The sequence below is a fragment of the Labeo rohita genome, unplaced genomic scaffold (assembly GCF_022985175.1).
Source record: "Labeo rohita strain BAU-BD-2019 unplaced genomic scaffold, IGBB_LRoh.1.0 scaffold_120, whole genome shotgun sequence".
In the NCBI taxonomy this organism is placed as follows: Eukaryota; Metazoa; Chordata; class Actinopteri; order Cypriniformes; family Cyprinidae; genus Labeo; species Labeo rohita.
The window spans coordinates 89,209-103,272 of NW_026127340.1; the positions used below are offsets into that span (position 1 = coordinate 89,209).

General features: G+C 34.3%; 5 gene segments (V, D, J or C); all 5 read left to right on the forward strand.

Moving 5' to 3' along the window:
* Positions 1-2,980: 2,980 nt before the first annotated feature.
* LOC127157772 (T cell receptor alpha variable 3-like) lies at positions 2,981-3,774 on the forward strand. The segment is given in 2 exon segments: positions 2,981-3,147; positions 3,431-3,774. Coding segments are annotated over 2 exon segments (465 nt in total).
* Positions 3,775-4,360: 586 nt separating this feature from the next.
* On the forward strand, positions 4,361-6,032 carry LOC127157774 (T cell receptor alpha variable 3-like). The segment is given in 2 exon segments: positions 4,361-4,406; positions 5,656-6,032. Coding segments are annotated over 2 exon segments (423 nt in total).
* Positions 6,033-7,155: 1,123 nt separating this feature from the next.
* Positions 7,156-7,824, forward strand: LOC127157775 (T cell receptor alpha variable 38-1-like). The segment is given in 2 exon segments: positions 7,156-7,347; positions 7,514-7,824. Coding segments are annotated over 2 exon segments (354 nt in total).
* A 954-nt stretch (positions 7,825-8,778) lies between these two features.
* LOC127157763 (T cell receptor alpha variable 14/delta variable 4-like) lies at positions 8,779-9,482 on the forward strand. The segment is given in 2 exon segments: positions 8,779-9,018; positions 9,162-9,482. Coding segments are annotated over 2 exon segments (354 nt in total).
* Positions 9,483-11,882: 2,400 nt separating this feature from the next.
* On the forward strand, positions 11,883-12,508 carry LOC127157776 (T cell receptor alpha variable 18-like). The segment is given in 2 exon segments: positions 11,883-12,031; positions 12,198-12,508. Coding segments are annotated over 2 exon segments (354 nt in total).
* The last annotated feature ends 1,556 nt before the right edge of the window (positions 12,509-14,064 follow it).

The window sequence follows — 14,064 nt, forward strand, 5'->3', positions numbered from 1 at the left end:
GTAAGTCTATATTTTCACTTGCTCTGTGTAATTTTGTTAAAGCAAATTTATTAGGTCTGTTTGAAGAGATTAAGGGTAAAAGACTAGTAATATAGGCTACAGGTATAGTACACAGAGTTATTCTATGCTTCACTGACCACACCTACATTATTAGTACACAATAAAACTTCACTCAAGTCTCAGTATATTCAGTCACCCATTAGCTACTCTCATATTTTTATTCATTTTATGAAGCCACATTCAGCATAATTTATTAGTTACAACTTTCCAATAAATCAGTTTAATAATACAAAAATTTTATAAACATAAACTAAAAATCTTTCTACAATATTTAAAGCTGACTTGGAGGAAATGGAAAAGACACAAATGCTACTCATGATACTTCTCACAGTTTCAGGTAAATATACTGTATTTTATTCACAACTAGAGTAACTTACACTAATTCTGTATTAGATCACGATATATGTAATATTATGTATTTCATTTCAGGTGGATTTGCTGATAGAATTGGACCAAGAGAAGCAGATACTAATATAATTAGAGAAGAAGGAGAGTCTGTGACACTGAGCTGCACATATGAAACAAGCAGCAGTGCTATTTTGCTTTACTGGTACAGACAGTATCCAAACAGAGAACCAGAATATATACTGTATAAAGGTGCTCGATCATGGAGCAGTGATAAGGATATACCAGATGGTTTTCAATCAACCACATCCCAGTCATCCACTGAACTTACAATTGTAAAAGCAGCTCTGTCAGATTCAGCGCTCTATTATTGTGCTCTAAGAGTAGGAGCCCAGTGATACAAAATACCAGAGAAGCTTTACAAAAACTCACACAAAATTAATGCTTTGAAGAGTTTTTAATCAATCAGTATCAAAACACATCATGTTTTTATAAACCACAGACAGGGAATGTGGTAACAGCTGTGAATTAGGGAGGTTTAAAAGGTTGCATAAGGGCATGTGAATATAATTTAGCATGTATTGCATATTTTTTTATGTTAGCTTATTTGTTAGGTTATTTCTTTTCTCATATTATGTTGTATAAGAAGACTCATTAAAACTATAGAAACTCATGTGTTTGAGCAAAATGGTAATATAATATTGGCAGTGAGCAGCAAAACTAAGTACAAAAGGGTTATCAAAAAACAAAGAATTAAAAAGAAATAAGCATATATTTGAAGAGCTATGCATGCATCATTTAATCTTCTTTTTGCAGGTGCTTCAGATTTAATGTCAGGACAGGAGGAGGAGTTTAGCACAGACACTATACAGCATACAGCTGTAAAGATAAATATCACACATCACTGTATGGAGCAGCTGCTCTGTTTTTAGTTTGTGAATTATTAGTATCAGTGTCATCAACTGAAGGTATAATTTTGAAAAGTAAAATTTTATTCTAATAAGTGTTTAAAACTGCATTTAACGCCACTTTGATTTGCATCAACTGAAGGTATAATAACTGACAGAAAATTTGCTAATGACAATGTTACATTTTATTTTAATGGAAGTGGTTCTGCTCGTGGTGTTCATTGTAAGCCAATATGCAGGTTCACCACTACAGTTCCTTATACTGGAAGATATAGGGATAACAACTCCAGCTAATCCACCAATTCCAGGAATAAAAATCAATCACAGAAAAACAGAAATCCATGTGGATTTGGAGATCTCCTCTGCTAAAGTGTCAGACTTTGCTGTGTACTACTGTGCTCTGCGGCCCACAGTGACAGGAAACACTATAACACTGTACAAAAACAGTTTTCATATGCTTAAGTCTTGCAGAAATGGCAAAACACAGCACTTTAATGTACACTACTATCTTTGTAATTTTTATAAGCCCTTTTGAGAGGTGATCTAAATATTTGTACATATTTGAAACAGATTAAACATATTGACAACAATTACAATACAATTAAAATTGCAGCTAAAACTATTTTGTGTTTTGCTCTTGAAGGTATTAAATAGTCACCAGATTCAGAAAACTATTTAAAATAAAAAAAAAAAAAATTAAGATCATCATGAACACATCCCTTTAGGATCAGAGAGAGATGATTTGCTTTGTGAATTCAGGACTGTTGTTTTAAGAGGAGGTGCTAGAGACAACCTCTGCTAGACAATGAATGAATGTTTACTTCAGGAACAGTTTGTCCTGCAGATGAACTTAAACAACATCCTGAAAATGATGCTGTTTGTTTTGGCTTTGTTCTGTTGTCTTGCATGTAAGTATCCAATTTCAACCCTCAGTTTTCCTTTTCTGCTTATTTGTATGTTTTTGTTGTTAAAATTGTGTCAAATGTTGATAATCTCATCTGCAGGTGTCAGTTATGGGAATGGCATCACACCAGTTGAAACTCATATGTCTGGGACAGAAGGGGACATTATAAGTCTGTCCTGCAGCTACTCCTCAGCAAGAAGTTTATTTTGGTATCACCAATATCCTGGATTGGCTCCTGAATTTCTTTTTGCTGTTCTTCATGCCACTGGGGAAGTTTTACAAAAATCTAAAGCTGTGGATGAAGACCCTCGATTTTCTGCAAAACTGAATGAAAAGAAAACTCATGTGGATCTGGAGATCTCCCCTGCTAAAGTGACAGACTCTGCTCTGTACTACTGTGCCATGACGCCCACAGTGACAGGAAATCAAACAACACTGTACAAAAACCTCACTGTATTTTGGGAAAGTATTAAAGCAAACAGGATATTTCTACTGACGTCTTACTATATTCAATGCATATATAATAAATCCAGCTAAAAAATAAATATGCATTTTCTGCAATTCCTCATTTTTGTCTACTATGCAAAATCTACTGTATATCATGTTACACCCCTAAAATATGTCACTGAAAATGTTGTAGCTTGTAATCTATCTATGTGTATCTAATATTCTTTATTTATTGTATTCAATATGTGGGAAAAATAACAACAACAAAAAAAAGTCTTTTCTGTCATATTTTGTGTAAGATGAGGGCCGAATGTTGTCAGCCTGAGTAGGAGGAGTTTAGTACATGTATTGTGAAATACAATATGACTGTCAACATTTCACAAGCTTCTTTGGATCATCTGATGTTTCTGTGTCTCCTGTTCAAATCTGATCATTGTGGAAAAATGTTGATCTATTTAATTATATTACTATCATTAGCTCAAGGTAAGGTATCGTTGTATATGCTGGACTTTTTCTTTTGAATACTATACTATGTTCAGTGTGTTACTTGCGTTTCTTTGTAATTAAACATGACATTTACAAGCAATTCCTGAATGAAAAGTTGTTCTACACCAATTTTTTTAGTTTTGTATTTAAGCAATGGAGCTACAGTTTCTCAGAAATGTAACCAAGCTAATAACACATTTGCATTTTAATAGATTTAAAAGTGGATGTCAATTTATTTTCTTTCTCTCTTTTTTGAATTTTAAATTTACGTTAAATGCAGGCTACAAAGCGGCAGAAGTCATCACACCATACAGTGACTATCACTTTGCTGTTGAGGGTGAGAGTGTGACACTCTCTTGTAACTACACTGGTTCTGTTCGAGGTCTTCACTGGTATCGACAATACGCAGGTTCACCACCAAAGTTTCTCATAATGGATTACTATGACACAGTTACTGAAGCTGATCCTCCAACTGCCGGAGTCTCAATCCTGCACAGAAAAGGCAACAGTAGTGTGGATCTGAAGATCTCCTCTGCTGCTGTCACTGACTCTGCTCTGTACTACTGTGCTTTGGAGCCCACAGTGAAAGGAAATCTACTGCATGCTGTACAAAAAGCTGTTTAAATAAGACTGTATAGACAAAAGACAGGGCTGAGGTTTTATGCATAGTGAAAAATCACACAGATACTTCAGATGAAAGTTCTTATGTTAGTAGATCCTTCAGAATCTGTCATACTGTTAAAGTATTCTGTGGCTAGAAGTGGAAGACAGATTATTACTTTTATGTGGACATAAAACATTTACACATAAGTGTGAGCATAACAATCAAATGACTGTAAATAAAAAAAAACAAAACAAATGTCAATAAAAGTAACTCAAACATTTACCATTTTAAAGCAGACTGTAAAGCAAATGGACAAAACATGATGTTCTGAGCTCCAACAGAAGGGGGCAACATAATCCCACAAGCTGGTTGATTATTAAAAACACAGAAAGCACAGAAGTTGTTTCATATTTCACAAACCCACACCCACATTATTCAAAAACAACAGAGCTTCACTCAGTCTCAGTGCTTTCATTCACCCATCAGCTACTCTCATATTTTTATTCATTTATAAATTCATCATAATTTGGAACTAGCAAATCAGTAAACAAACAGTGATAATCTAATAAATCAATTTAACAAGTACTTTAGTAGACTTTAGTTAAGATGGAGGAGAGGCAGATGCTACTCATGATACTCATCACAGTTTCAGGTAAATATACCTTTAATCACAATCAATTTTACTTTATAAATCAAATAATTTAATCAAATATAATGTTCATTTTTTATTGGACAATAATTACTTAATGGTACCTTTAAATATGATTCACATTTCAGGTGGATTTGCTGATAAAATTGGACCAAGAGATGAAGACAGTAATATAATCAGAGAAGAAGGAGAGTCTGTGACACTGAGCTGCACATATGAAACAAACAGCAATGCTCTTTATCTTTACTGGTACAGACAGTATCCAAACAGAGAACCAGAATATATACTGTATAAAGGTGCTCGGTCAAGGAGTGCGGAGGATATACCTGACCGTTTTCAGTCAACTACATCCCAGTCATCCACTGAACTCACTATTAAAAGTGTAACTCTGTCAGATTCAGCTCTCTATTACTGTGCTCTAAGAGTAGTAGCCCAGTGATACAAAATACCTAAGAAGCTTTACAAAAACTCACAAGAGTTCACAAGAGTTCATTAATGCTTTGAAGAGTCTTTAATCAATCAGTATCAAAACACATCATGCTTTTTATAAACCACAAAGAGTGAATGTGGTAACAGCTGTGAATTTAAGGTTGTGAAAAAGGTTGCATAAGAGCATGTAAATATAAATTTCCATGTAGTCATAGCTCTCATATTATTACTTTTATGTCATCTGTTTTTTTTTTTTTTTTTTGCATGTTATGTTGTTTAAATTTCTAAGGATTTCATTAAAGAGATCTAAACAATGAAAACCTTCAAAACGTGAATCAATAAAGAAATTACATAAAAATATGAACAGCATTTTCTGACAGGATTCTTAGATTACACAGCATAATGGACTTTGCTAATATGTATATAGTTTTAATACATTTATTTATTATTATTTATTTATTTATTATTTTTTATTATTTACATTTACATTATTTCATAAATGAAATAATTAGATAAACATGTGAACACATTCAGGATCAGAGATGACAGATTTAGGATCAGGGAGAGATTATCTGCTTCATAAATTCAAGACTGTAGCTTTAAGAGGAGGTGCTAGCTGGAGACTCTGCTAGACAAGGAATGAATGTTTATTTTGTGATGCAGAAAAACTGAACATCATCCAGAAATATGATGCTTTGTTTTTTGCTTTTGCTCTTTTCTCTTGTGTGTAAGTATTTCATTTCAACCCTTAGAAATTTTCTTAATCTAGTCTAGTAAATTTTTCCTTCATGAGATTCAAAACTGTGGGTAATTTCATCTGCAGGTGTCAGTTTTGGGAATGTCATCACACCAGTTGAAACTCAAATGTCTGGGACAGAAGGAGACATTATAAGTCTCTCCTGTAGCTACTCGTCTGCAAATAGTCTGCTTTGGTATCGCCAATATCCCGGATCGGTTCCTGAATTTCTTTATGTTATTCTTTATGCCACTGGGGCAGTTTTGCAAAAATCTAAAGTTGTGGATCAAGATCCTCGATTCTCTGCAAAACTGAATGAAAAGAAAACCCATGTGAACTTGGAGATCTCCTCTGTCAAAGTGACAGACTCTGCGATGTACTACTGTGCCATGGAGCCCACAGTGACAGGAAAACAAACAACACTGTACAAAAACCTCACTTACTGTACTGTGGGAATGTCTTGAAGCATTTAGCACATGAACAATTTCATGCTCCATTTAGAGGATTTACCATTCAAAATGAAAATATCCAGCAAACCAGAAAACTTGTAAATGCTTCAACCTTTCATGTTATTATTTAAAGGGGTCATCGGATGCAAAACTCACTTTTACATGTTGTTTGATATCATATCAGCTTGTGGAAAATATCATTTATATCATTTATATTATTAACTACTCTTCTTTACAAACTTGTATTATAGGTAAAATGCTTCCTCTAATTTCTGGCCTCTGTGTAAAATCTATATCATGTTTGCATGTTTGCAATGTTTAACATATGCTGATCTATTTATAAATATTTCAATATTTAATTCATATATTTTAATACATGGGAATCTGTATCAAGATATTAAAATAAACAAACCATGCTGTTCTGAGTTTTAGCATAAGGGGGCAGTGTAATATCACAAATAAAGATTCTTCCTTTCTTAGTCAAGCATTTCCCTTACATCATGCTTGCAAATCTCACAAGTATTTATCTGTAACATTTCCCCCTCTGCCCTCTCTATTAAAGATTTTAGAGTTTAACTCTACCCCAGTTAAACACACATGAACCAGCTAATCAAGATCTTCAGGGTTACAAACTTTGCAGGGCAGTGGGCCTCCAGCTGCATTGTAGAAGACCTCTGGGTTAAAATAATTTGAGCTGGTCTAATTAGTTGAGGCAGGAGCTACAGATTACAGAGAAGCTTTTAAATGCCCTAACTTTTCAACAAGAAAGGAAACAGAAAGAGTGTTTGGGAGTAAAACAGTCTGTGTGGCGTTTTGAATGAAAGTATGCTATATTAAATTGTGTATTCTCAAGGTAATTAAAATCTTTAAGCTCTGTGTTCTTCGCCCCTTAAGTCTTATCTGAAATAGATTTCTGTTTTTGGATATATCAGATACTTAATTTGTCCTTTAGCACACATATTCTATTCTTCATTAGTCTCCACCACTAAATTCAGTCTTTTTTTAATATCTGACCCCTGTATGACCATATCCTTCTGAGGAAGCTGAACAGTATGATCTCTTATGATTTACAGAAGCTGTGCAGCTTTTAAATTGTGTGTTACACATTTCAGTAACCACACCCACAATATTAGTACATAATGAACTTCACTCAATGGATTCATTTTATGTACTGGATACCACCACAGATTCATTCACACTAAAAAGCAATATTCAGGTATGGTTTTCTAATAGAAATAGAAATAATAGAATAGTGTTGGAAATTCAAACTACATCTGGACTGCCAACATGGAGACACAGATACTACTCATGATTCTCATTGTAGTTACAGGTAAATATTACTAAATTACACTAAACACAGTAGTGGGCTGAACGAACAATATCCCATTTTAATGCAATAATATATTGTTGAAAGGACACATTTGTAACATGTTTTATTGAAGTAATCCTATACAGAGATTCCAGATCATGATGCATAAAAATGTATTTCATTTCAGGTGGATTTGCAGACAAAATTGGACCAAAAGAAGGGGAGACTAATATAATCAAGGAAGAAGGAGATTCTGTGACACTGAGCTGCACATATGAAACAAACAGCAATAATGTGTATCTTTTCTGGTACAGACTGTACCCTAACAAAGAACCACAGTATTTACTGCAGAAAGGTGCCCGATCAAACACCTATGAGAATATAGCAGACCAACGGTTTCGGTCGACTACATCCCGAACATCCACTGAACTCATTATTGACAAAACAGCTCTGTCAGATTCAGCTCTCTATTACTGTGCTCTTCAAGCAGCCCAGTGATACAAAATGCCTGAGAAGCTTTACAAAAACTCATATACACAAAGTACTTTGAACAGTCTTTAATCAAATAGCATCAAACCACAATTTATTTATTTTTTTTTTTTTGTAAACCACAGCTCTAGAAATTAGAGTGTGGAAACACCTGTGAATTTGGGAGATTATGAAAGGTTATATTGGGGGCATGTGAAACTCTCTCTTAGCATTGGTTTTCTGAGTATGTTATTTAAAATTACCATAAATTCAGAAATCATTCAGTATACAAAATGCATGATTATTTAACAAAAGCAAATTAACAAAAGCAAACAAGAAAACAATACATTTATTTTAATATATATTTATTTATTCTAAAGTAGTACTTTGTCCATTATTCTCTACAGACTGAGTGAACCTGCATTGCTGTCATGCATATAATGAAAAGAGGAGGAGTTTAACACAGACACTACTGCACAGATAAGTAACAATCAAACTCTGTGGGAAGCAGCTCCTCTTTGTTTAGCTTGTTTCTGGCAGAAGTGAACATGTTCATCTATATTATCATACTGATGTCATTAACAAAAGGTATAATATTGAACATTTTTAGAAGAAAAAACTGAAAGATGTTAAGAAAATACACTGAAATATCATATAAAATATTTAAAAATACTATAATATATAACATACTATTTCAATATACTATATAAAATGTGTATACTGTATCAATGTTGTTCTATAAGATTTATGTGTGGTTTGGCTGGTTTCTGCTGCAACTTGAGGTAGGCGAGCTATCCCTTAACCCTGACTCAGTGCGTTACAAGCACACATATTCAGTACTTCAGTAGGCCCCACCACTATATTTAGTCTATTTTAATAACTCGCCAACATGGATGTTGCTCCCTCTGTGTGACCATGCTCTTCTGAGGAAGCTGAACTGTATGATCTCTTATGAATTACAGAAGCTGTGCAGCTTTTAAATTGTGTGTTACACATTTCAGTAACCACACCCACAATATTAGTACATAATGAACTTCACTCAGTGGATTCATTTAATGTACTGGATACCACCACAGATTCATTCACACTATAAAGCAATATTCAGGTATTGTTTTCTAATAGAATAGAAACAGAAATAATAGTATAGTATTGGAAATACAAACTACATCTGGACTGCCAACATGGAGAGACAGATGCTACTTACGATTCTCATTGTAGTTACAGGTAAATATTACTAAATTACACAACAATATCCCATTTTAATGCAATAATATATTGTTGAAAGGACACATTTGTAACATGTTTCATTGAAATAATCCTATACAAAGATTCCAGATCATGATGCATAAAAATGTATTTCATTTCAGGTGGATTTGCAGACAAAATTGGACCAAGAGAAGGGGAGACTAATATAATCAAGGAAGAAGGAGATTCTGTGACACTGAGCTGCACATATGAAACAAACAGCAATAATGTTTGGCTTTACTGGTACAGACAGTATCCAAATGGAGAACCTCAGTATTTACTGCTCAAAGGTGCCCGATCAGAGACCTATGAGAATATAGCAGACCAACGGTTTCGGTCGACTACATCCCGAACATCCACTGAACTCATTATTGACAAAACAGCTCTGTCAGATTCAGCTCTCTATTACTGCGCTCTTCGAGTTGCCCAGTGATACAAAATACCTGAGAAGCTTTACAAAAACTCATATACACAATGTGCTTTGAACAGTCTTTAATCAAATAGCATCAAACCACAATTTATTATTTTTTTATAAACCACAGCTCTAGAAATTAGAGTGTGGAAACACCTGTGAATTTGGGAGATTATGAAAGGTTATATTGGGGGCATGTGAAACTCTCTCTTAGCATTGGCTTTTCTAAGTATGTTATTTAAAATTACCATAAATTCAGAAATCATTCAGTATACAGAATGAACGATTATTTAACAAAAACAAATTAACAAAAGCAAACAAGAAAAAAATACATTTATTTTAATATATATATTTATTTATGCTAAAGTAGTACTTTGTCCATTATTCTCTACAGATTGAGTGAACCTGCATTGCTGTCAAGCATATAATGAAAAGAGGAGGAGTTTAACACAGACACTACTGCACAGATAAGTAACAAACAAACTCTGTGGGAAGCAGCTTCTCTTTGTTTAGCTTGTTTCTGGCAGAAGTGAACATGTTCATCTATATTATCATACTGATGTCATTAACAAAAGGTATAATAAAAATAAAATAAGAACTGAAAGATTTTAAGAAAATACACTGAAATATCATATAAAATATTAAAATATACTATAATATATAACATACTATTTAAATATACTTTATAAAATGTATATATCAACGTTGTTTTATAAGATTTATATGCTACTTTCATCTGCAGGTTCCAGAGCCTCCGAAGTCATCACTCCAAAAAGTGACAGAGAATTTGCTCTTGACAGTCACAATGTGACACTCTCTTGTAACAGTGGTTCTGCTCGTGGTGTTCACTAGTATCGTCAGTATTCAGGTTCACCACCACAGTTTCTCATACTGGAATATTCAGGGGCAACAACTCAAGCTGATCCACCCGTTCCAGGAATAACTATCAATCACAGAAAAGAGCAAGTGGATCTGATCATCTCCTCTGCTGCAGTATCAGACTCTGCTCTGTACTACTGTGCTCTGAGGCCCACAGCCACAGGAAACACTGTAACATACAACAAAAAAGCATGTAGCTATAGCCTCGAAACGATAACACCATTAAGGTTAGCCAGGAATGTAGGAGTACTGTTTTTAAGTGTTGTCACTAACCACACCCACTTTACAAATACACATTAGAATGTCTACAATCATTCAAACTGCATTGTCAGTGAACACAACTTCTTTTTCTTTCACATTAAAAACAGGGAGTCCTTAATGTCTGTCATCACCTATCCCTGCAAACATGATTTGGCTTAAAGTGAAACAAATCACTTGGAATACTAACACGTACAGATGTTGACTGCTGATTCTCATGACAGGTACTTTTTTACCATTAAAACATTTTTGAATAAGTAATACTCTTATTTAGCAAGATTTTGATCAAGAGTGACATCAAAACAGTTATTCTAAAACTGTATTATTATGTCACAGTATTAATGCTTTCGCTCTAATTCTAATAAATGAAATGAATGATCCAATAAACACTTATGAGACTTCTTTAAAAAATTTTAAGTGTATATAAATGATTGAAAGTATATATGGTTTTTTTTTTGTATTAAAACTAATTAAATTATTTTTTGTATTAAAACACTAATTAAATTATCATTCTAAAGCAAAATTCATTTTTGTAGGTGTATTTGCTGACAGCATTGCGCCAAAAAGAAGAGGGTACAAATAAAACCAGGAGAGAAGGAGAGTCTGTCGCACTGAGCTGCACATATAAAAGTAAAAATTGTTATTCAGGATCGCCTCCTGAATTTCTTTTAGTCATTCTACATGCTACTGGGAAAAGCGGCTGATCTCCCAATTTCTAGCAGTGGCCCGCCTGTGACAAAACAAACTCGCGTAAAGTAAATACACACAACTACGCCGAGTGTGGACCTATAGTGGCTTTCAGCCGAGATTGGCCCAGAGGGGAAAAGTCGTCTGTCAGCCAGAAGTGTTTTGGAGAGTCGGCACAGCTCTGGCCCATTATATTCTTACCGATGCCGAGACTGAGCCGACAGTGGCGCATTTCAGCTGGAATCGGCTCGAATGTGCCCGCTATCTGGGATGCAACCTATGTGCGGTTTGTCTGATTTCTGCTGCAACTTGAGTTAGGCGAGCTATCCCTTAACCCTGACTCAGCGCGTTACAAGCACACATATTCAGTACTTCAGTAGGCCCCACCACTATATTTAGTCTATTTTAATAACTCGCCAACATGGATGTTGCTCCCTCTGTGTGACCATGCTCTTCTGAGGAAGCTGAACTGTATGATCTCTTATGAATTACAGAAGCTGTGCAGCTTTTAAATTGTGTGTTACACATTTCAGTAACCACACCCACAATATTAGTACATAATGAACTTCACTCAGTGGATTCATTTAATGTACTGGATACCACCACAGATTCATTCACACTATAAAGCAATATTCAGGTATTGTTTTCTAATAGAACAGAAACAGAAATAATAGTATAGTATTGGAAATACAAACTACATCTGGACTGCCAACATGGAGAGACAGATGCTACTCATGATTCTCATTGTAGTTATAGGTAAATATTACTAAATTACACTAAACACGGTAGTGGGCTGAACGAACAATATCCCATTTTAATGCAATAATATATTGTTGAAAGGAAACATTTGTAACATTTTTTACTGAAATAATCCTGTACAGAGATTCCAGATCATGATGCATAAAAATTTATTTCATTTCAGGTGGATTTGCAGACAAAATTGGGCCAAGAGAAGGGGAGACTAATATAATCAAGGAAGAAGGAGATTCTGTGACACTGAGCTGCACATATGAAACAAACAGCAATAATGTTTGGCTTTACTGGTACAGACAGTATCCAAATGAAGAACCTCAGTATTTACTGCTCAAAGGTGCCCGATCAGAGACCTATGAGAATATAGCAGACCAACGGTTTCGGTCGACTACATCCCGAACATCCACTGAACTCATTATTGACAAAACAGCTCTGTCAGATTCAGCTCTCTATTACTGCGCTCTTCGAGTTGCCCAGTGATACAAAATGCCTGAGAAGCTTTACAAAAACTCATATACACAATGTGCTCTGAACAGTCTTTAATCAAATAGCATCAAACCACAATTTATTATTTTTTTATAAACCACAGCTCTAGAAATTAGAGTGTGGAAACACCTGTGAATTTGGGAGATTATGAAAGGTTATATTGGGGGCATGTGAAACTCTCTCTTAGCATTGGCTTTTCTAAGTATGTTATTTAAAATTACCATAAATTCAGAAATCATTCAGTATACAAAATGCATGATTATTTAACAAAAGCAAATTAACAAAAGCAAACAAGAAAACAATACATTTATTTTAATATATATTTATTTATTCTAAAGTAGTACTTTGTCCATTATTCTCTACAGACTGAGTGAACCTGCATTGCTGTCATGCATATAATGAAAAGAGGAGGAGTTTAACACAGACACTACTGCACAGATAAGTAACAATCAAACTCTGTGGAAAGCAGCTCCTCTTTGTTTAGCTTGTTTCTGGCAGAAGTGAACATGTTCATCTATATTATCATACTGATGTCATTAACAAAAGGTATAATAAAAATAAAATAAGAACTGAAAGATTTTAAGAAAATACACTGAAATATCATATAAAATATTAAAATATACTATAATATATAACATACTATTTCAATATACTTTATAAAATGTATATATCAACGTTGTTTTATAAGATTTATATGCTACTTTCATCTGCAGGTTCCAGAGCCTCCGAAGTCATCACTCCAAAAAGTGACAGAGAATTTGCTCTTGACAGTCACAATGTGACACTCTCTTGTAACAGTGGTTCTGCTCGTGGTGTTCACTAGTATCGTCAGTATTCAGGTTCACCACCACAGTTTCTCATACTGGAATATTCAGAGGCAACAACTCAAGCTGATCCACCCGTTCCAGGAATAACTATCAATCACAGAAAAGAGCAAGTGGATCTGATCATCTCCTCTGCTGCAGTATCAGACTCTGCTCTGTACTACTATGCTCTGAGGCCCACAGCCACAGGAAACACTGTAACATACAACAAAAAAAGCATGTAGCTATAGCCTCGAAACGATAACACCATTAAGGTTAGCCAGGAATGTAGAAGTACTGTTTTTAAGTGTTGTCACTAACCACACCCACTTTACAAATACACATTAGAATGTCTACAATCATTCAAACTGCATTGTCAGTGAACACAACTTCTTTTTCTTTCACATTAAAAACAGGGATTCCTTAATGTCTGTCATCACCTATCCCTGCAAACATGATTTGGCTTAAAGTGAAACAAATCACTTGGAATACTAACACGTACAGATGTCGACTGCTGATTCTCATGACAGGTACTTTTTTACCATTAAAACATTTTTGAATAAGTAATACTCTTATTTAGCAAGATTTTGATCAAGAGTGACATCAAAACAGTTATTCTAAAACTGTATTATTATGTCACAGTATTAATGCTTTCGCTCTAATTCTAATAAATGAAATGAATGATCCAATAAACACTTATGAGACTTCTTTAAAAAATTTTAAGTGTATATAAATGATTGAAAGTAT